The sequence below is a fragment of the Saccopteryx leptura genome, chromosome 3 (genome assembly GCF_036850995.1).
Source record: "Saccopteryx leptura isolate mSacLep1 chromosome 3, mSacLep1_pri_phased_curated, whole genome shotgun sequence".
Classification (NCBI taxonomy): Eukaryota; Metazoa; Chordata; class Mammalia; order Chiroptera; family Emballonuridae; genus Saccopteryx; species Saccopteryx leptura.
In genome coordinates, this window is record NC_089505.1 from 8639521 (window position 1) to 8664043 (window position 24523).

Genomic DNA, 24523 nt, shown 5'->3' on the forward strand with positions numbered 1-24523 from the left:
CTGTCGTTTTTGTTGTTGTTGCATCTAAGATAACATACCCCTGGAATATCAGAGTAATCCCTTTTACAGACCTCAAAGTTCACCCACTGCACCAGAGTGCAAGACCACAGAACCCCCTATTGTCACCTTGTTCCCGGAGTACATATCTCTATGTACTGTAATTGTTCCTTGTTAACTACCCTGTACCCACCAATGTAAAAAGAAGTATTTGTCTCTAAGTTTTCCTCTTTTTTTATTTATTTACTTTTTTAGATTTTTTATTTATTCATTTTTATTAGAGAGGGGAGAGAGAGGGAGAGATAGAGAGAGAACAGGGGGAGGAGCAGGAAGCATCAACTCCCATATGTGCCTTGACCAGGCAAGCCCAGGGTTTTGAACCGGCGACCTCAACATTCCAGGTCGACGCTTTATCCACTGCACCACCACAGGTCAGACTGTTTTCCTCTTTATCCAATCTCAGAGATTTGCCACTTTGCTTTCTCCCGCCTCCCTAGTCTACCACCAATGAGTCTCATGTAACCCCCCCTCCACCTTTCACCTCCTTCTTTGATTGAATGTATAAAATAAGCTGCAAACTACCATCCTCCAGATTTTCTCAGACCTTTGAGATTTTGCTTCCTGACAATTATCAGTTTGGCTCAAATAAACTCATAAAAATTCTCTACAGGTTTGGATGTTTCTTACGTTGTCAATATAGATATGTGAATAAAATTGAACAACCATCAATTGTCAATATTGGCAAAGTGTGTTTGAATAAAGGGTAAACGGTTAGGATAATCAGGGATGGCTGCAATTTCATGGTTAGGACAGGAACATGATACATTTCACCTCTTCCCTTGAATCCAGTTATGGTGATTGATTTTCAACACTCATTACTCCACGTAATTAATATTTTGCCACCAAAATTGGGAGGTTGTGGAGGGTGGCTCTGGAAAAGGCATTCTGTCTTCTACGAGACACAAAGAAGATAGATATTTTACCCTCGGAGGTTGTGTGCCTGGGTGTGAGGCCAGGAACTGCTGGACCACCTTTTTTCTTTTTTTTAAAGGGACATAGTCTTGGATTGCAAGGAATTTTTGTTTTGTTTTGTTTTTTCATTTTTATTTGTTGATTTTAGTGAGAGAAGAAGGAGAGAGAGAGAGAGAGAGGGAGAGGCAGGAACATCGATCTGTTCCTGTATGTGCTTGACCAAAGATCAAATCGGCAACTTCTCTTCAGAACAATACCCCAACCAATGGAGCCATCTGGCCAGGGCAACTGGACCACCTTTTGAGTGTGAGGGGAGCTAACGTGACTGCAAGGCCAGCACATTGAGGAGGAAGAGGTGTGCCAAGCAGAGATGCAAAGAACTAGACCTCTGAAGATGTCTGTGAAGCCAGCCCTAGAGGCCAGTCAACCTCTAGTCTTCCAACTATGACTAGGAAACGGATCTTCCCTCTCGTAGCCAGCTTCGGTTAAGTAAGCCGCTGTTGCAAGCAACTGAAAGCATCCTGGGTTTTTTTTGTGGGGTTTTTTTTTTGTATTTTTCTGAAGCTGGAAACAGGGAGAGACAGTCAGACAGACTCCCGCATGTGCCCGACCGGGATCCACCCTGCACGCCCACCAGGGGCCGACGCTCTGCCCACCAGGGGGCGATGCTCTGCCCCTCCGGGGCGTCGCTCTGTTGCGACCAGAGTCCAAGGAGCCATCCCCAGCGCCCAGGCCATCCTTGCTCCAATGGAGTCTCGGCTGCGGGAGGGGAAGAGAGAGACAGAGAGGAAGGAGAGGGGGAGGGGTGGAGAAGCAGATGGGCGCTTCTCCTGTGTGCCCTGGCCGGGAATCGAACCCGGGACTTCTGCACGCCAGGCCGATGCTCTACCATTGAGCCAACCGTACAGCGCCTGAAAGCATCCTGTTTTATCCAGGCTGACTTCTTGGTAGGAAGTTGAGATTTCTGGATGTTCGGTAAATCAAGGGGAAACCCAGCATAGGAACAAGGAACGTGCTTCTAGAGGGGCAGCGCGGCTTGTTGAGGATACGGGAGCAAGAGACTGTCACAGAATTATGGAGGAGAAATCTGACAAACCTAGGGACTCCTGAAAAACTTTTGGCTAGATTGGAAATTCCTTTGATCCTGGGAACCTACATCAAGACTTTGAAAAGATGTGGTTGGATAAGTCAAACCGGAGGATATAACTACGGAATAAGCCCCAGAGGTGAGGTGGTAGAGAGGGAAAAGCTTGGATAACGGTGCCTCCTCCAGGGGAAATGTTTAGGGTCTGACACAGTGATAGAATCAGCAGTTCCCGCGAGAACTTGGCAGCACACTCGGAGACTTCTGTCTGGAGTGTGTACTGCACTGTATGGAGTCTGAGGAATTTGAGGGACTTGTCCCTTGGCTTCATGCTCTACTCTATCCCAGTGTCACTTACATCTCTGGCCACTCCTTTGTCCTCTGTGGGCTTACTTTCACTGCTCCTTAATATATTCTGCGAAGGTTTTACTTGGCACTGGCACCTTGGGTAGTACCAGTCACTCCATGGCTTCAGTTACCACCCTTGTGTTGACAGCCCTGAAATCTCTCTAACCTACTTGTCTCCTGAGCAGATAGGCCCACTCCATTTAAATTTCCCGTAAGCACAACACATTTAATACATCTAACTCATTTTTTTGTTATTATTGATTTGAGAGAGAAAAAAGAAACATCAAATTGTTCCTGTATGTGCCCTCACCAGGGACCAAACTGGCAACCTTTTGTGTATTGGGACAATGCTAACCAACTGAGCTATCCAGGGCCATAATACATCCCCTAAATGATGGCGGAGAGTGCGGCGTGTCTCCGTCAGGGGTCTCCACCCCGGAGCCCCGCCTCCGGCCCGTCCTTCAGCCCCGCGCCTGCGCACTGGCGCGCCCTCAGAGGCGGTGGGCGGGGCGGCCTTGGGCTCCGCCCCCCCCCCCAGTGGTCAGTCGGCTGCTTGAGTAAAGCTTTGCCTCGCTTGCGGCAGCATCGGGTCCACAGCTGCGCTTGGACTGGTCGTGTGTCAGAATGAGTAAAAGCTCGGACCCCGTGGTCATCGTCTCGGTGGCGATGTCACCCCACCTTTTCACTCACTCCAAAAACCCTAAATTCACAAAAGTTGGGGCTACACCTACCCCATTATATTCACCTCTTTTAGCCTTTGCTTCTCTATTAAAAATGTCAGTGAGCACTGTAACTACCTTCTGTTAACCAACTTACTTACCGTTTTGCACTCCATTTAGGATGGCTTCCTGGACAAAGTCCTGTCTGTCTCCTGCATTTGGAGCTCCTTGACATTGTAACTTTATTTCTGCTTACCATTTGTTATAATTTCTAGTTCTGTCTCTTCTGCTAGACTGTATAAGCTTTGCAAGACAATCTTGTTAGATGGCTTTATGCACAGCTCCTAGCGCATTACAGGAGTTGATCGTGAATACTAATATAATAGTCTTTATTCCCAGTGTATCTGACTATGAATCTATTTTTCTGGATGCTAGGAAAGTATTACCTCGTTTCTTTTTTTTTTTTTCATTTTTCTGAAGCTGGAAACAGGGAGAGACAGTCAGACAGACTCCCGCATGCGCCCGACCGGGATCCACCCGGCACGCCCACCAGGGGCGATGCTCTGCCCCTCCGGGCGTCGCCATGTTGCGACCAGAGCCACTCTAGCGCCTGAGGCAGAGGCCACAGAGCCATCCCCAGCTCCCGGGCCATCTTTGCTCCAATGGAGCCTTGGCTGCAGGAGGGGAAGAGAGAGACAGAGAGGAAAGCGCGGCGGAGGGGTGGAGAAGCAAATGGGCGCTTCTCCTGTGTGCCCTGGCCAGGAATCGAACCTGGGTCCTCCGCACGCTAGGCCGACGCTCTACCGCTGAGCCAACCGGCCAGGGCTCCCTCGTTTCTTATGTGGGTATCCAGAACCAACTTAAGAGCAAATATTGCGAAGATAATTGCTTTTTTGTTGTTGTGTGGCCATACAGCACCTGTTCTCTGGGGAGTCCTCATTACAGTTCCTCATCAGTTATCTACTCAAAGCTATGTACTGGCCAGATGGGGACTAAGAATAACGAAGAGGTGAAAACAAGAAGTCATTTAAAATATTACACCCGGATCTAGGATCATATGCCACTTAGGCTGGTGAGGAGTGCGAAGGAGGAACCACTGTTAGAGAAGTGTTCCTGAACCAGTGTCCCCCGATGGGGCTCTGCAGACCTTCTCCGTCAAGTTTCACAAACAGGGTGGGAGGAATCCAGACCAGATTTTAGGAGAAGGCAGAATTCACCAATCTCCCACACAGCAAACCCTCTTGTTGGTCTGAAGGTGAGAGTTGGAGTGTGCTGCTTTCCACAGGTGTAGCTCACCTCTCCCATGGGTCCCAATCAAAGATCAAAGGTAGTAAATAGTATTCCCCGGGGGAGTAAGGAGTGCTAATTATAACCACAGGAAAAAATGACCTGTTAAGGAAGTGACATCAGAGAAGAGCATTAAGGAATGACTGGGTACAAGGGAGGGACAAACTGCTATTAGTGAAAAATAGGGACCATCTGAGAGAAAAACTGTCAGAAAGAATGGCTTTTTAAATTATGTTTACACGTGTCCCAGAAACTAGATCGGTCAGTTGCATCCAATTCAGCTGAGAGGCCAAGAGAACTAGTGTCTAGTGAGCCCTATGTAACAAAGCACTTTTACATTTTGTTCTCATGAAATCTTCCCACAGGAAATTGTATCCACTAAACCTTATGTGAAGAGATGGCAACTGGTACGTCCTCCAATGCCAGACCTTGGAGGAGTGTTCTTATTCCTCTTGTCCACTAACAGCACTGCCTTCCGGGACCAAGTTAACCATTTCTAAGAGGCAAAATCCTCTAACCTTCGCCAACATCTTGAACTATACACTTAAAAATCTTTGATTTGCATTTTTTCCATCATTGCTTACCATTTCATGGGATTATTTCCAACTTGTATGTATTTGGCACAGCAATCATTCAGACAGCCATGAGATACCATCCTCAGAAGCTCAGCTAACATTCCTTTGCTTCATTTAAGGCAGCGGTTCTCAACCTGTGGGTCGCGACCCTGGCAGGGTCGCCTGAAGCCATCGGAAAATACATAATGCATATCATGTATTTACATTCCGAATCATAACTGTAGCAAAATTACAGTTATGAAGTAGCCACCAAAATTATTTTTTGGTTTGGGGTCACTGCAACATGAGGAACTGTATTGCGGGGTCACGGCATTAGAAAGGTTGAGAACCACTGATTTAAGGGGATGTACTATGGCCCTGGTAGGGTAGCTCAGTTGGTTAGTGTCATTCCCAATACACCAGGGTTGCAAGTTTGGTCCCCAGTCAGGGCACAGACAAGAATCAACTGATAAATGCATGGATAAATGGAACAAAACAATCGATGTTTCTCTCTCGAAAATCAATTAAAAACAAGTAATAAAAAAAGAGCATGTACTAGTGGCAAGTCTGGCTTCTTGTTATTAAGTGGTTCAAGCTGCCAGCTCTGATGTATTTATTGTCCAGGGAGCTTTAATGACAGTCCCCTAGAGGGCAGCTCCAACACTTACCAACCCTGTGGTAGTTCCTTCACTTTTTTTTTTTTTTTTGTATTTTTCCGAAGCTGGAAACGGGGAGGCAGTCAGACAGACTCCCGCATGCGCCCGACCGGGATCCACCCGGCATGCCCACCAGGGGGCAATGCTCTGCCCATCTGGGGCGTTGCTCTGCTGCAACCAGAGCCATTCTAGCGCTTGAGGCAGAGGCCATGGAGTCGTCCTCAGCGCCCGGGCCAACTTTGCTCCAATGGAGCCTCGACTGCGGGAGGGGAAGAGAGAGACAGAGAGGAAGGAGAGGGGGAGGGGTGGAGAAGCAGATGGGCACTTCTCCTGTGTGCCCTGGCCAGGAATCGAACCCAGGACTCCCACACGCCAGGCCGACGCTCTACCACTGAGCCAACCGGCCAGGGCCAGTTCCTTTACTTTTTATTTATTTTTTTAATGCTTTTTTTTCCCTTTTTTAATTTATTTTTTTATTTTTTTACAGAGACAGAGAGTGAGTCAGAGAGAGGGATAGACAGGGACAGACAGGAACGGAGAAAGATGAGAAGCATCAATCATTAGTTTTTCATGCACGTTGCAACACCTTAGTTCATTGATTGCTTTCTTATATGTGCCTTTGACTGCGGGCCTTCAGCAGACTGAGTAACCCCTTGCTGGAGCCAGCGACCTTGGGTTCAAGCTGGTGGGATTTTGTTCAAACCAGATGAGCCCGCGCTCAAGCTGGCGACCTCGGGGTCTCAAACCTGGGTCTTCTGCATCCCAGTCCGACGCTCTATCCACTGCGCCACCGCCTGGTCAGGCTCCTTCACTTTTTAAAGTCCACTACCTATTCTGTGAATGGGCATACCAAGTGCCTATTTCATGGGGTGATAGTGAAGACCATAATACATATAAATAGCTGTCAGTTTCTGCCATGTACCTACTTAATAGATGTCAAAAATTTTTTCTGAGGCATTTCTTACTACCTTCAACTCTCTCTGGAATAGAGTTAAACATTGAACGTTTTTTACTGTATCTTGGAATTTATTCAAGCTGGCTGCCCTTAAATATTAACCTCCTGGCCCTAGCTGGTTGGCTCAGTGGTAGAGCATTGGCCTGGCGTGCAGGAGTCCCGGGTTCTATTCCCCGCCAGGGCACACAGGAGAAGCGCCCATCTGCTTCTCCACTCCTCCCCCTCTCCTTCCTCTCTGTCTCTCTCTTCCCCTCCCGCAGCCGAGGCTCCATTGGAGCAAAGTTGGCCCGGGCGTTGGGGATGGCTCTGTGGCCTCTACCTCAGGCGGTAGAATGGCTCTGGTTGCAACAGAGCAACGCCCCAGATGGGCAGAGCATTGCCTCCTGGTGGGCATGCCGGGTGGATCCCGGTTGGGCGCATGTGGGAGTCTGTCTGACTGCCTCCCCGTTTCCAACTTCAGAAAAATACAAGAAAAAAAAATTAACCTTCTTTGGCAGTCCTCATCAAGCTTTTGCCAAATTCTGGGTTTCTCAGTTTCCAAGAAACATCTAAAGAATGCTTTGCTGTCATCCCACTTGTCCTGCTTGAGAAGTAATACACTTTTAACAGAAGAACACACAGGCAGGTAACTTGTTTTACATCAAAGGTACCACAATCCATTTAATTAAAGCCAGTATCTTGCGTCGGCCTGGCGTGCATAAGTCCCAGGTTTGATTCCCGGCCAGGGCACACAGGAGAAGTGCCCATCTGCTTCTCCACCCCTCCCCCTCTCCTTCCTCTCTCTCTCTTCCCCTTCCTGCAGCCAGGGCTCCGTTGGAGCAAAGTTGGCCCGGGCGCTGAGGATGGCTCTATGGCCTCTGCCTCAGGCACTGGAATGGCTCTGGTTGCAGCAGAGCGAAGCCCCAGATGGGCAGAGCATTGCCCCCTGGTGGGCATGCCGGGTGGATCCCAGTCGGGCGCATGCAGGAGTCTGTCTGACTGCCTCCCTGTTTCCAACTTCAGAAAAATATAAAAAATTAAAATTAAAAAAAAAAAAAAAAAGCCACTATCTTTTCCTTCAGTGAAAATGAACCCAACAGTAAATCATTTTTGGAGCAATATGACCAAGGGAGATAGATGGTCTGTCATCAGGGCTGGGACTTCACTCTGAGAAAAGAGCAATGGCTCATCTTTACTGAGCAGTCAGTATGTGCTGGACACTGTGGTAAGCACTTTTCATGTATCAACTCACTTAGAGCTCTTTAAAGGGAAACACTAGCCAGAGAGACCTTGTCTGCCCAAGCCATGAAGCAGGTAAGCGGTAAAACTAGGATTCAGCCATCAGCTCGAGTTCTCTCTCAGCCTGCACTACAGTCTACCACCTCTCACGCGAGTCCTGGGAGCAGATAAAACAGCCAGCTCCAGAAGTGAGGAATGTGGACTTTGCCCAGTCTTAACTTCTCTTCGTCCAACTTGTTCATCCATTAATGCAGATGCAACACAAGTGTGAAAATGGGTAACGACACATAACATCTAAATTTCGTCATAAAATTGTATTAGCAGTCAATTTCCTATTGCACACCACGGCATAACACCAAAAGAGAAATTTTTATTTTTATTTAAATTGGGCAAGTGAAAAGAACATACACAACAAAAACAAAAACTAAAGCCCACAGTACTTGATAAATCAAGGGAATATTTAGTGTTTTAGTACATACCAACATGTTTATCATTACTAAATTTATACAACATTGCATAGGCTTTTTTATTTACTTGAACACTGCACAAGTTTCAGACAAGAAGTGCAGTACTTTATTTATTTAGAGAAAGTAAGGGAGGTTGAGAGAGAAGCTTCAACTCATTGTTCCACTTAGTTGTGCATTCAATAATTGTTTCTCCTAAGTGTCCTGACCGGGGCTCGAACTGGTGCACTTGGCACCTTGGGGAGATGCTCTATCCACGTGTCAAAGCAGGAAGTGCAGTACTTTAAATAAATCAAAAAAGAACAGATATACTTGTATACCAGTGAAATAAGCAGACAGGAGTTACTTTGAAATAAGTTGTACCGCAGTTTCAAGTATCATAACTCCACTTCTCCGGTTCCTGGATTATATCTATAAAAAATACTTTGCTTTCAGCAAGTCACATATCATCTCCATCGTACAGTGCTCACAAAAATTAGGGGATATTTCAAAATATGAAGTGAGAAAATATCCTCTAATTTCTGTGAGCAGTATATATGAAAAGCTGTGGATCCTATAGCCTTTGATAGCATAGACCCCTCGGCAAACTGTGGCTCGCGAGCCACATGCGGTTCTTTGGCCCCTTGAGTGTAGCTCTTCCACAAAATACCACATGTGGGCACTACCTCGATAAGGAATGTACCTATATAGTTTAAGTTTAAGCCTGACCATGCGGTGGCACAGTGGGTAGAGCGTTGGACTGGGACACGGAGGACCCAGGTTCGAGACCCCGAGCTCACCAGCTTGATCCCAAGGTCGCTGGCTCGAGCAAGGGGTCGCTCAGTCTGCTGTAGCCCTCCGATTAAGGCACATATGAGAAATCAATCAATGAACAACTAAGGAGCTGCAACGAAGAATTGATGCCTCTCATCTCTCTCCCTCCTTCCTGTCTGTCCCTATCTGTCCCTCTCTGACTCTGTCTTTACCACAAAAAAAAAAAAAAAAAAAAAAATTAAAAAACTTGGCTCTCAAAAGAAATTTCAATCGTTATACTGTTGATATTTGCCGACAACTGGTATACCTTTGTGTGTATGTTTGTGACAGAAAGAGAGAGGGAGGGACAGATAGGGACAGGCAGGGAGAGAGATGAGAAGCATCAATTCCTCGTTGCGGCTCCTTAGTCTCCTCAGTTGTTCATTGATTTCAAACCTGGGTCCTCCACCTCCCAGTCTGACACTCTATCCAGTGTGCCACTGCCTGGTCAGGCAGTATAGCCTAGACCTGGACACTTAATGCTTAAATCAAAAAAGCAAAGCAATAGTCCTGGCTGGGTTGCTCAGTGGATAGAGCATAATTCCCACAGAAATTGGGGGTTTGGTCCCTAGTCCAGGCACATGAGAAGCAACCAATGAGTGCCCAACTAAATGAAACAAGATAATGTTTTCTCCCTTCCCCCTCTTCTTCCCTACCTTCTCTCAAATCAATAATTAAAAAAAAACCAAAACTCGAGTCTTACGTCTTATGAATATTTTCTTCTAACACCCCACAGCCTTACTATGCAATATTAGCAGACAGGTTAATAGTGTAAATCAGTAGCATCTGGCCAATGCTTAAATTTTTTTATTTGAGAGACATCGTTTGTTGTTCCACTTATTTACGCACTCATTGGTTGAGTCTTGTGTGTGCCCTGACTGGGTATTGATGCAACCTTGGCGTATGAGATGATGCTCTAACCAACTAACAAGCTGGCCAGGGCCTGGCCAATGTTTTAAACCAAACATCACTGACTACACAGATACTCTAATTGCCCAAAATCATTCCACAAAAACAAAATCTGCCTTTTTTTTTTTCAAATACAAGCAAAAGTTTATTGAGAATGTCAGAAAGGTAGAAGAGCTGAGCCACAGAAAAGACGGGCTCAAGTAACAAGTTACACAGGCAAAGAACGGCCCTCGGAGCTCAGGAGAGAAAGGTCCAGGTAAGGCGCCTGGGGGGGAAGAAGAGGGGTGGGAGAGGTGCAGGTGTGCTCCCGAGAGGAGAGCGCCCAAAATGGCTTTTCAATTAAAATCTCACAAAAGGTTGACTATTTTCCTCGGTATACTTTTCTGTACTTCTGAATATATATATACATATGTGTGTGTGTGTGTGTATATATATATATATATATATATTTTTTTTTTTTTTGGTATTTTTCTGAAGTTGTTAATGGGGAGGCAGAGAGACAGACTCCTGCATGTGCCCAACCGGGATCCACCTGGCATGCCCACCAGGGGGCAATGCTCTGCCCATCTGGGGCGTTGCTCTGCTGCAACCAGAGCCATTCTAGCGCCTGAGGCAGAGGCCACAAAGCCATCCTCAGCACCCAGGCCAACTTTGCTCCAATGGAGCCCTGGCTGCGGGAGGGGAAGAGAGACAGAGAGGAAGGAAAGGGGGAGGGGTGGAGAAGCAGATGGGCGCTTCTCCTGTGTACCCTGGTCGGGAATCGAACCCGGACTCCTGCACGCCAGGCTGACGCTCTACCACTGAGCCAACCGGCCAGGGCCCTTCTGAATATTTTATAACATTTATTTTTACAAGTTAGGAGAAAAATTTAAAGTATAGTCTTAAATCCCAAGTGTATTTTTCAGAACAAGGCACAAATTTTTTTTTTTTTACAAGGCACAAATTTTTAAAAAATTAAGTGCAAAATCAAAATTGAAGCAGGCATGGACACAAGTTGCACTTTTGTGGTATGGTACTATTGGATAATGAGGAGATATTAAGGAATTCAATGAAAATAAATAACAAGTTCTAAATACACAAAAAACAAACAACTAATGCAGCAGTTACAATAAAAATCTTTATTTAGGTTTGGTCAGTACAGGTAAGATATAGTGGAGTCACAGAGCAATATGCATTAACAGGGTACAACAGTTCATAAAAACTGAGTAACTATGCACACAAATTTCTTAAACATTCAGTCACCTAAAGAGAAAATGCACAGATGTATGGTGGAAAAAACTGTATCTAACACTGAAACTACTGTAGGACTCTATCAACAAGTCCAACTTGTAGTGATAAAACTACTGTACTGGGCAAACTTGGCAGTCAAGACCCCGCATCTACTCTAACAAGTCCGAATGGTGCATGAGTGGAGTAACAGCATGAGTCAGAACGCCCTACACAGCACGGGTTCTAGAGACACAGATTTGCACAGACATCATTGTTATACTTGAAGGGAAGATTTCCATTTACAACTTCACATTAACTCATATAAAAATAACCTGACCCTACACAAAATGTCCTTTTAGCAACAAAGCAATTAACTGTTACAATTTCCGAAGTGGCAGAGGTATTGAAGCAAAGAAATAAAGGGGAAAAAAAGAATAAAAACACACACACTCACCAAAAAAGGCAAATTGTGACAAAGTATGCGTAATTTTCTGGATAGTACCCTCTCCCAAATTAAATGACACTGTATAAAAATTTGCTGGAAAAATATTACAAAACTGAACCCTGCACATTTACACTGGAGTCCAAGCCATTCTGAACGTGGCGGGAAGCTGCAGTTCGGTTACCTTTCCCGCTCACTGTTTTCTCCTCTTGAGGGTCATGATTGGAGTCTGTGTCATTTGAGTGGTGTGTGAGAGAGTTTTCACTGCCCGTGGGAGAGTCTACACTTTCATACCCCGCACTGAGTGGGTTTACGTAACTACCACCTCCTCTGCCAGTTCTCTCCTCTGAGCTGCCGGAGGCCTTAGTGCCACTCCCTGGAGAAGGAGGAAAGCCATCTTCGGGTGTGTCCCCCTCCCTGAGAAATCCGGACCCCGACGTCCTCGGGCGGGAGGAACTGCCGTTGCTCGGTCCGTTGGCCAGCCGACTGCAGTCTTTACCTGGGGCCTCCGCCTGTCCTGCAGGCTCAGAAGGCGTCGTCCTGCTGGTACTGGGGGCCGGGGCCTGACACTGCTGCTGCTGGTACTGAGCCAGCTGTTGGCGTGCCTCCTTCAGCTGCTGCTGGAGAACTAGAATGGTACTCTGCATGCCCTCTACTTCTTCATCAAGTTGAATGATGAAGTCATTCAGTTCTGTGCAAAGAAGAGTCAAACCTACATTAATATTGCATAGCATGTTTTAAAATACTTCCTAATGCCTGCTGCAAAGCAGACAGTCAACAAATGTTTAAGCGAAAAAATACAATTCTAAAATTGATTTTAAAATTTTGCTTCTTGGAATTTTAAATAGCCATTTAAGAATAAGTTCTTTTTTGGAGAGGAGGTAAATGCTTAAAATAAATATATTAGAACAACTAACTTTAAACTGATTCAAACCAGCTAGCCACATTCAACTGATCACAGCCCACAAAATATGCTTCATGTCACGTTTGTTTAACCTGTGGGCCCAAGTGCCTGGTCCTCTTACTCTTCCTCTTAGCCAGTGATTGTTCTTAGCCCCATGGCAGATTTAGCCCCTAGGGAACAGTGTAGTCCTGGATTCTAGCACTCCAAAGGTGCCTAGTCTGTAACCAAGGGACTAGTCCACATCCAAAAAAAAAAAAAAAAAAAAAAAAAATCAGAGAAAAGAACTCTTGAAAACAGGATACAAACCAAATGTCCATTAAATTCTAAAAGCTTTTTGGAGGAAAAAAAAAGTCCTCACTACAATACAAAATCTCCTATTTACTATGTTTACCAAAAAAGTGAAGAACTATTACTTTGAAAAGGTCGTTTTAAAGATATATTTGACTATTGATCTTTGCAAACAACTGTCACAGATACAGTAAATCATAATTTTATTTTCAGAATTTAGATACTGTAGTTTCCTACTACTAACCTTCTTCAAAAAGAGGAGAAACAGCTACACTTGCCCTCACAAAAGGATGGTAGCTGGCAAGTTTGGTTTGTCTTAGCATATTTAAATATTAGGACCTTAACAGGTACAGTCAATGATATATTTTTAGGCCACTGGAAATAGATAAATACCAAGACTTACAATTAGAGAAATTGGTTAGATGGAAATACTCTCCCCTTTTGGCAGTGATTATAAATTTGTATCTCTATGTAATGCCTTAGTAATGTAACAGGCTTTCTCTTTCACCAAATCCCACCCCGAATAACAAAAACTTATAAAATTTACAACAACAATCAAGGGGGGGGGGGCATTAAAATGAAACAGCTTTGTTTTCTGACTTAACTAGAAATGTTTCATTCATAATTTTATAGGATTGGCCAGCGATTTTACCACGTACAGAAAATCTGTAACACTGACCACCTGGCAGTTATTTTTAAAAGCCAGTGCAATACTAACCAAACTTTTCAAAAAACCCCTTACCATCCTGACTGCTTTTAAGTTCCTCACTATATTTCTTCTGTAAGGCCAACTCTGCTTCAAGCTGTGCAATGCGCCCCTGGGACAGCTGCCTTCCAAGTTCCTGATTCTCCTGGATAAGCATTCGACACTTCGCCATTAACTTTTTGCCTGTTTGACTGCAAAGGAAAGAGCCATCCATCACAAAATGAAGACAAAATGCTCTATAACCTTCTTTCTTGCAAGCATTACAGTGATCCAGTTAACAGGTACAGAACATAACTATGTCACAGCAGATGCCTCCCAGTAATTACCATCTTCTTTTCTGGAACACATCCATCTTCTGCATTTCCGCATTTTGCCAATACAGCAGTAAAAATAAACCCTAAACAAAAAGTATCCAAATGGCCACTTTTTACTGCTATTACATTAATAATTCTGAAATCTACTTTCATTCCAAATTATCATTTAAAATAAAACAGGCCAGTTAATTAACTTATACCTCAGATATGCCAATAGTAATAAAACACTTAAGGCACTTAGCTTTGTGGAACAAAAAAGTTCTTGAAAGAACAAATGCAACATCACAAATGTACAATTCTTTAAAATACCTACTATATGAAAATCAGTACAAATAAATATAAATGAATGAGAGTACATTTATTCTTGCTAGAATGGCATTTAATAAAGATGTCTCAATAGGCAGTTCTCACAAAACTGCATTAAGGGAGGTGTGTTCAGTAATTGTTTAAAAAGCAGCTTTTAAAAATGAGCCTTGAGACAATTTCTATTCATCAATCCCTCTCTTAATTTCTCTTTATATGCACACTTTTGAACTATATATTCTAAAAAATAAATTCTAAAAAATTTAATGTTGACATGTGGTTACATTTTATTCATTTTATAAAAGATTATACTTTGGACACAAAAATAAAATTTGTGCCACTAATCACAAATAACACAAATATTTGCAAAATTAGGAGTGCCACACTTTCACAAATCAGTTACCAAGTGCTAGTGCAACATACTATAGAACTATAGGCACATTTACAGCAACTGCAATATGCAATTCAAAAGCTCTAATAGTTTCTCAATAAAACTTGACTGGTTTTTCTTTAGCCTCAGCAATAACAGAAAAAAATAACTTTTTTTTAAATGTGAGAGCAGGTTAGTGAGGCAGATTCCTGCACACACCTGGTCCAGGGTCCACCAGGCAACCCCATTTGGGGAAGATGCTCCAGTACCGAGCTATTTTTAGAACCTGAAGCTGAAGCACTAACAGAGCTAGCCTCAGCACCTGGGCCCACGATTAAACCAAGCCACTGGCTGCAGGAGAAAAAGAGGGCGAGAAGGGGGAGAGGGAGGAAGAGAGAAGCAGATGGTCACTTCTCCTCTATGTCCTGAGTGGGAATCAAAACTGGGATGTCCATACATCAGGTCAATGCTCTATCTACTGACCCACTGGCCAGGGCCAAAAAAAAGACTTTTAAAGGGATCTGGTTTAAGTATATAATTGTGATGTTACCTTTGAGACTGGGATAGAAAATCTGATATTCTTGTGATGGGGTTAAGTTCAGAATGACCTTATTGGTTAAAGAATGTTTCCTGCTGACACTTTCTATTTCTTCCTTCTTTGTGTTTGCCCAATATAATATTTCCAAATGCATCTGATCCTATTAAGCATTAGAACTTTTAAATGAATTTTTTTTATTCACTTTTTATTAGAGAGAGAGGGGAGAGGAAGAGAGAGGGAAAGATAGAGAGAGAACAGGGGGAGGAGCAGGAAGCATCAGCTCCCATATGTGCCTTGACCAGGCAAGCCCAGGGGTTTGAACCGGTGACCTCAGCGTTCCAGGTCGACGCTTTATCCACTGTGCCACCACAGGTCAGGCAAGCATTAAAACTTTTTAAATGGGAGCACTTTGTAAATGATTCTCATTTTTTGACTCAGTGTTGTAAGGTTCTTTTACTGAGTATTTGTTTTAACCTAATATAATTCAAGTTAATTTGTAATTTAAGTTTCTTTACCCAAATCTGTGGTCAATTCAACCTGGGTTACTTCTCCTGCTCAAAGAAGCCTCAGGTGAGTCACTAGTAACTGTATTAGCTCCTGTTCTCATCTGTTGCTACTGCTGCTCCCATCGCCCCTGGCAGCTCAGGCTGAAGCCTCCACTGAACAAGGGGTCAGACACCGACTGAGGAACTGAGATTGAGCAGCACTGTCAAACACTCTGGTGCTCCTCCCTCTCACAACTTTTTCTAGCGAAGTATGTAAGTAACATCACTGTTTTCTAACTAACCTGAAAAATCTTTTATATAAATTTAACAAAGATTAGGGAAAAACAACTAAAATCAATACATTAATTTGTGATCTGACTTAATCTCATAAAGTGGCACAAATTCTAATGCAAAAAATGTTCTAGTTATGGAGTTACACCTTTTCATAAATAAAATGCCCTAAGATAATTCTATCACTTCTAAAATTAATGGCTGCTAAAACAAATCTTAACAAAGCTGCTTGTTCTTTAACCAATCTATAACTGTCATTTTTACCAATTATGTTATGTAAAATTTCTGTTGTGTTCATTACATCACAAAAAACATGGTAAGAATTTAATTATAAGTAAACTATCTCTGAAAATTTTTTTTTGCTAAAAAAAAAACCAAAACAAAAACAGAAAACAATCCAACCCAATCCTAGAATCAAATAACCCACAAAGAAAATAAAATAGAAATTACTTTGAGAGAAAATTTTATACCAAAGAACAGACACTGTACATTGGTTTCCTGTCAGGGGAGCCAGGGTGTCTAGAAAGGTGCACCACACAGTTACCTAACTGAGGCAGTGCAGCCTGAAAACTGCCAAAATGCTGTCTACATCCCACTAAATACTCTGAACATAGGCACTGTCACATGCTAGAATATTTTAACTAAAGTGGACAAATTAATTCAGGGAATCTCTCTCAAAATGAAAACAGAATAGGAAAAAAGCAAAATAATCCACACCCTATTCTATTTGAATTATTTCAGACATAGTATTGATTATGTACTACTTGTTTCAGATTAATGATGTATTTTTAGTACCTGGAATACCCTGGCTTATAGCTTATTTCTTTTAGAAAACAAAAATCCACTTATAGGTGATTAAAATGCACTAACACAATGGAAATATTACATAACCATTAAAAATGAAGCTAACCAAACTAAACAAAACAAAACCAAAAAACCCAAAACAAATCAAAAAACAAAAAAAAACAAAAAAAGGAAAAATGTCCAAGGGATAAAGTGGAAAACAAAAACCAAAGCAGCACATCACCTGTATGTATGCTTACATTTGCTTAAACCAATCTATAAAATGACTGCAGCCCAGAAATGATCTTGATGATACCCAGGACTGTTAAGTGGTCACCGCCCGGAGAACAGAGGGGGACAAGGGGAGGGACAAGGGCACGTCCAGGGGGACTCACTTTCCATCTTCACCTTTCTTCATGCTGCTTCAACTTATTCATGAGCATGACTGATCTTATTTAGTAAAAAAATGTTTAACAGTAAGAAAAAACTCACAGACCCCAAAGTAACTGTTACCTAAACGCAAAGAAAGACACTGGCCATATTTTAAGTACATGTTAATAATACATTTTATAAATTATTTCTTGACCTACTAAAATATTTAGGCCATTTGTACTGTGACTTTTTAAAATTGAATGTTATTGGGGTGACACTGGATCACATAATTATACAGGTTTGAGGTGCCCAATTCTAAACCATATTTCTGTACCCCGTATTGTGTGTTCACCTCCCAAGTCTCTGATCTTAAACGGCATAAATATATACAAGAGCCTTAATGTGGGCACAATAAACTAATTTCAAACCGATTTAGTTACTTACCCTCTAGCCCCCATAAAGAATGGGGATTTCAGAAGCGGATTTTTTGTTGTAAAGTCACACAAACCACTTCTTGAACCCACCCCTGCCCCACAAGCAGTTCCCTAGAGCGTAAACATATGTAATACTTACAATTGATTTGAATGATTAAGAGAACTTAAGTCACCCTTGTTAAAACTGCACTTAAACGTTGGGACAATCTGGAACATTTATCTTCCACTCATCTTAGACTCCATTATCACCAAGAGAAAATTCGAATTGGTGACTTACAGAATGATCTGAAGAAAAAAATTCACCTCCAGGACTGGATGGAAGCATGAAGAAAATGCCTCATTTATCTAAATGATCAAATGAATTTGCCAGAAATGATCACTATACCTTTTTTTTTCAATTCACAAAATGTCTCACTGAGGCCAGCCCACAGTTCCAATACAATATTTCCCCAGTCTTCTGGCAGGCACCCTGTGAAGCTGTCCCACATTAATTTCTACTTCAATATCCTGGGACAAGGCGTCAAAAAGTAACAAGTGTCAAGTTTCCTTGTCTTTTATGACCAGCTGGAAAACAGAGGCACAGCCTTTTCCTTTCCTTTGAAGAGCACAGCAACGAGTTTTCCAAAATCAATCTGCTCTCCACAGCCCCCCAAATCAAAATGTTAAAAGTACAACAAAATCATCATATTCCTTGAACTTAAAAAAACCCAACTATTTCAAGGCATATTTAATTTAATATCAAGTGTGATACAGAAGGCCCGAATACAATGAAGGAACACATCCCCCACGAACACCAATGACAATGCTCTTGCAACACGTGCCTGTTGACTGGAACGGGGATTTAATCAATTTCACTACTAAAAAAATAACGCAGTGAGTCTCATCACAGCCGATGTCCTTGTACAATCTAGTTGTGAAATGAATGTTTATAATGCTTCCAACAGTTTAAACCTGAAGTTTAATACCACACCTTCATGTTTGTACAGTCCTCAGTAAGGTTATCTACAGTGTTAGCAACCATTCAAAGAACAAACCATTGATGAAAACCACATTGATTCAAGGCTCATTCAAGAAACAGAGCCCCAAACTAAATGGTTAAATATATAAACTACTTGTACTGTTATCTATTATTTGATTCTCTTATAACTATTCAGTTGTTTCTTAGCAAATAAACCCTTTAAAGGCAAAATTCACCTCGTTTGAGTTTTGACCAAGAAGTTCAACAATGATCACGAAGTCCACAGTCTTATTGGCAAAACTGATACACAGTGTCTCTAAGTCACTATGCTCAAGGTTAAGAGCGATGCATTTTCCGTTTTTACATTTTACTGGAATTTTACATGTTCAATTCATGATTTTAAATCTCTAGGTTTTCATTCCTCCAAACTGTCTGAAGACACAGTGTGCCACAGACTTAAGACTTCTGTTTCTCCCTCTATTTTCTTCAAACAGAAACATTTCTCAAGTGTCTACATGTTCTAGAGGGGGACTTTTCGGAGGTGGCCACTTCTTCGGAATAGTCCGACGCCATCAGGCCTCTGAAGCAAGGGGGAGGGGAGGAAAAAGCTGAAACACAAGGTTCATCTGGTAAGTTTTACATTAACCATTACAAGCTGGATAGTATAAGAATGTGGCTTTTTTTGGCTCAAAAAGTCTGAGTCTTGGTGTGGAAACGAGTACGTGGCTGTCCCACCACAGCTTTCTCGCAGTGGGACTGTCAGGGAGTCTTGACTGGGGAGTAGGATTTGTTTACCTATCAGGCGTAAACTTCCAGGCACTCAGTTCATTTTGGGCTTGTTCCAGTTTGTCTTTAGTCTGTTCCAGTTCACCTTTCATTTTTAGGAAAAACAAGTTGATCGCGGGGTCTACCATTGTTGATCTCAGTTGGGCAACACTGGGCTGCTGGACTTGCTTGAGGTACTGGATTTGAGTCTGTGCAAAGCAAAAGCAAAAATTACTACCAAATGAAAGAAAACATACATAAGGAGGCGGGGGTCAAATCTCTTTCATTCTATTTATTAACACCCCCTTTGATTTTAACATCCTCTAGAAAAAATAAGAGATGAAAAAACTAAGGTTATTGATGTAGGACTTAGGCCATTTGATTGCACTTCCATATTTGGAACCTTTAAACAAAGAGGCTCCATATTTATTTGCAACCAAAACATTACAAAAAAGTATATTTATTAAAAATGCTAGCAGCCACTAGAGAAAAGCCAAGTTTAAAATACTATGTAACAGGCCCTGGCCGGTTGGCTCAGTGGTAGAGCGTCGGCCTGGCGTGCGGGGGACCCGGGTTCGATTCCCGGCCAGGGCACATAAGAGAAGCGCCCATTTGCTTCTCCACCCCCACCCCCTCCTTCCTCTCTGTCTCTCTCTTCCCCTCCCGCAGCCAAGGCTCCATTGGAGCAAGGATGGCCCGGGCGCTGGGGATGGCTCCTTGGCCTCTGCCCCAGGCGCTAGAGTGGCTCGGCAGAGCGTCGCCCCCTGGTGGGTGTGCCGGGTGGATCCTGGTCAGGCACATGCGGGAGTCTGTCTGGCTGTCTCTCCCCGTTTCCAGCTTCAGAAAAATACAAAAAAAAAAAAAAAATACTATGTAACAGTATAGTGTTTTACTCATTCAAATTTGTGCCTATGGAAGCTATTCTATATATAATACAAATTCCCTAAAAATACACCAGGTACAAGATTATAATTTAAAATACACCATTTGCATTTCCAGATTAAAAAATATGTAGTATTTATGTTTCCATGAGTTAGCATTACTTTATAAACATCACCTTATATGTAGCTTTATAAATAGCACCTTAAGCCAAAATAAACTATGTTTAGCTTTTCTCCTTTGGAGTAGATCCCAATCATAGAATTATAAAGCTAGAAGGTGAGTGATCTAGTCCAAACTGTTGTTTTTCTTTAAGCTGGGGTGGGGTGGGGTGAGAAGCATCAACTCATAGTTGCAGCACTTTAGTTGTTCAATGATTGTTTTCTCATGCACGCCTTGACTGGGGGCTCTGGCTGAGCCAGTGATCCCTTTGCTCAAGCCAGTGACTTTGAGCTAATGTCAATGATCCCGCACTCAAGCTCGCGAGCTAGGGGTTTCCAACCTGGAACTTAAGCATCCTAGGTGGGCACTCTATCCACTGTACCACCACCGGTCAGGCCAAACTGTTTATTTTTCAGAAATGAAATGAACCAGTTGTCCAAGGACACAGTGAGTTCAGTGGCAGTTTTTAAATTCATAGTGGCAGAACTGGGACTGGCGTTCTGGTTCTCACACTTCCGGTCTAGGGCTTTTCCACCACACCAGAACCCCTCTACCTGCACATGAAACCTTCCATTTCAACTCCCGTTGTACTATTTACAAGCACATTATAAATACCTCTCTAAGATATGAAATACAGTTTACCAGCATTAAATGCATCACTTTCTTCACACCCAAAGAAGATATGGTTCAAGATCCTGCTCCACGCTAAGTCCTAAATAGGATTTAGGTTAACATTTCATAAGTAGCTAATTTCTATCATATATTTAGTAAAAGCTAAAAAATACTGAATGGATTTGGAATACATTTATTTAGATTTTATTGATTCCTTTTTTAGAGAGGAGAGAGAGAGAGAAGGGGGGAGGAACAGGAAGTATCAACTCCCATATGTGCCTTGACCAGGCAAGCCAGGCATCTTGAACTGGTGACCTCAGTGTTCCAGGTTGACGCTTTATCCACTGCGCCACCACAGGTCAGGCTGAAATACATTTAATTACTATTTCATTGAGCAAACAGAACTAATTTTTACTTAGCTTAGGAAAAAATTTTTTAACTCATTTTAAAAAAGTACAACTGCTAATTCAATGTGAGGCCAGATGCTAAGACAACCGAACAGGACTGAAGCATGTCTACAGTCTACACCACACACCACCGTCACTGAAGGACACTGTCACTCCAACACTGACAGCCAGCGAACTGCTCTCATCTGCCACATCAATCCTGTCCTTCCTGTAAACTTCACTGTATTCTCAGCGAAACCTGTGCAGGGGAGAGCCGTTACAAAGTGGCTGGAAAAGAAAGGTCCAGTCGAGATAACCGTAGAAGCTAGTCTGAGAAGACAAAAGGGCGAGGGGCATCAACCCAAGCTTTGATCACGCATAGAGGAAAGCTGCCAAGGAAACAGAGTTGAGGACACACTGGGGTCAGGAGGTGCCATCACGGGACCAGCCGTCCCCTCTATCTACCAGGGGCTAGCACTTCAGAGGCCACTCATCCTCTGCATGTGTAAGCGTATATATAGCACAGTATCATGTAAACACAGAGACCGAAGACCATTAAATAAGTGGTTGAATCTAGAATCCTAAACATCAGAAAGAGGAGGAAAGAATTAAACAGTTCTGAGACTGGGCACCTGAGATGCACTGTCCACTTCATTAGACATGAAAATCATAGAGAAAAAATCTTTTATTGGAGGGTGGGTGTTACATAGAAAAAAAAATAACATGAAAACTCTTTTTAAGACTTTGTAGTGCAGAACCGATAGCTAAAGCTGAGGATGGTTAAGAGTTGAAAATACAGAAAGCGAAGGCGTATGAGTACTAAGGAAAAAAAAATTATTACTGTATTAATTAGTGACCTTATAGGGAAAAAAAAAGCCAGTGGTAGTGAAGGTGGAAACAAAAGGAGAACAAGTGGTGGCGGCAGAGAAATGACAAAGGCTACTCTTCTCTCGAACAAAGTGACGGGTCAAGACTCATTCTGCAAAAGTGAAGGACAAGACGAGGCTCTTGTGGATGTGGATGATGTCGGCACAGGAAGTAAAAGAATTGTGACTGAGCCCTAAAGAACATCTCATTGATGAGAAAAGAAATCGGAATAGGACTATGCCCCATACATTAGTCCCCAATGACCAGCATATTGCCTTATATATTAGATTTTAATAAATATGTATTGAATGACAAGTATACAAAATAATTTAGGAAAAGTTCAGACTTTAAAATTAGGAACAGGGACAGAGCTTCCTCTATTTAGTAAAATTTACATATACAAACACCATCAAATAAGTCACTACACTTTAGATCTATGTAGACATGGCCAATGGTACCAACGTAAGCCGTAATAATTAAAAAGGAAAGGTGGTACAAGTTGCTGATACTAAGAAAAATAGTTTTACCCACTAAGGTGTAAAGAGTGCAGAGGAGAAACTCTTTTTTTCATGTTTTTTAAAATTTATTTGTTCAGTTTAGAGAAGAGAGAGAAGCGGGGAAGAAGCAGGTAGCATTAACCCCATTTGCACCTTGACCAGGCAAGCCCAGGGTTTCAAACCCGTGACCTCAGCGTTCTCAGGTCAACACTTCATCCATGTGCCACCACAGGCCAGTCTCAGAGGAGAAACTAATCAGATGGTTTACTTAGTAAAGAACAAGTGCTCCTTATATCCTCAGATCTCAAGCTACTAAACAATATATGACTCAATGTACTAATTCTCCTAAAACACGAGATTTCAGGGAACTTCAAATTCTGGATTCCTTGGCCACACAAAACGTATTTTGAGACTACCAAAATTTTACATTTAGCTTTTATAGCTCAAAGCATATCTACCTTAACGAAATGTGCATTTATAATCCGTACTAAGGGTATCAAATTAGCTGAGTACTAATTACCACATGTAAAGTAGACTAAAAACCAATTCCTCAAAAAGACTTAGCCCCTGAAATACTTACAGTACACTCCTGCATCTCCTGCTCCTTGGTTGCGAGCCGCATTACAAGGATGTTTTCTCTGCGAGCAGACTCTTGCTGTTGCTGCTTTAGCTTTTCTTCCGACTCCCTTAAGCCAGTTACATCATTAGCTAATGATTAAAAGAAAAAAACTTCAGAACATGAAATACAATTTCAAGATCAAACTGAACTAACCAAAACCAGCCTGATTACCTTTGTCAAGGGAAATATAAACCAGGGTAAAAAATATTAACCAAGTCTTTAGTTTCTACACTAACTCCCCCCCCCCCCCAAGCTGGAAACGGGGAGAGATAGACAGACTCCCGCATGCGCCCGACCAGGATCCACCCGGCACGCCCACCAGGGGGCGACGCTCTGCCCCTCTGGGGCGTCGCTCTGTCGTGACCAGAGCCACTCTAGCGCCTGGGGCAGAGGCCAAGGAGCCATCCCCAGCGCCTGGGCCACCTTTGCTCCAATGGAGCCTCGCTGCGGGAGGGGAAGAGAGAGAGAGAGAGAGAGAGGAAGGAGAGGGGGAGGGGTGGAGAAAACCTGTGACTTCTACACGCCAGGCCGACGCTCTACCACTGAGCCAACCAGCCAGGGCCTACACTAACTCCTTTTAGAAGAACATTTCTTCCCAAGCATGAGTGCTCTTTTAGAAGGTAGTAGTGTTACAGTGCTCCAAAATCATCTAATACTAGATGGACTTTATGTTATTATTGTCTAATCTGTTCCAACGGAACACAAAAAACTTCACTTGCATTTGTTTGTATTATATAGTATTCAGAGTCTCGGTTAGTATTGTTTTTAACCTATTCGATATAATAAACCTGCCAAATAGCTGTATGGACAATTATTATTTTATGTTTTCACAATGTTCATAACTTCTACGGATTGTAATATAGTTGTAGAATAACAAATTTCTGGATACTACGCTTTCTGGGCTTAGAAAACTATATATATATATATATATATATATTTTTTTTTTTTTTTTTTTTTTTTTTTTTGAGAGAGAGAGAGGCAGGGAGAGACAGGAACATCATGCTGTACCCTGACCAGGGAATCAAACTGGCAACCTCTGCGCTCCAGGATGACGCTCCGATCAAGTGAGTTCTCTGGCGAGGGCTTAATTTTTTTTTTTTTTTTAAGAGACAGAGAGAAGCAGGGAGAGAAAGGGGAGGGGGAAGGGAAACATTCATTCATTTGTTCCGCTCAGTGGTGCATTCACCGGTTGCTGCCTGTGTGTGCCCTGACCGGAGATCAAACCTGCAACCTTGTTATTTCAGGATGATGCTCTTAACCAAATGAGCTAAGTAACCAGAGCCTATATTTGTTTTTATACTCACAAATAGTATATTACTCTCAAAGAAAAATGACAGAATAAAATGGTTTGAAATTATAAACTTTGGTAAAAATATAGCCATACCTTATTGTTACAATATTAGTAACAAGTTGCAATTTAAATAAATTTGTGATTTGTTTTACA

At 42.6% G+C, this 24523-nt stretch overlaps 1 protein-coding gene across 6 annotated transcripts in view; it reads right to left on the reverse strand.

The window, feature by feature from the left end:
* Nucleotides 1-10990: 10990 nt before the first annotated feature.
* WTAP (WT1 associated protein) overlaps nt 10991-24523 on the reverse strand; it is a 30627-nt gene continuing 17094 nt past the window's right edge. For all 6 annotated transcript variants that reach the window (XM_066372901.1, XM_066372897.1, XM_066372895.1 and 3 more), the window contains 4 exons: nt 23041-23168; nt 19088-19266; nt 13481-13635; nt 10991-12237 (listed from right to left, as the gene is read on the reverse strand). In XM_066372901.1, the coding sequence (XP_066228998.1) occupies nt 11654-12237; nt 13481-13635; nt 19088-19266; nt 23041-23168 (1046 nt within the window). In that variant the 3' untranslated portion in view covers nt 10991-11653. The remainder of the gene's footprint in view (nt 12238-13480; nt 13636-19087; nt 19267-23040; nt 23169-24523) is intronic.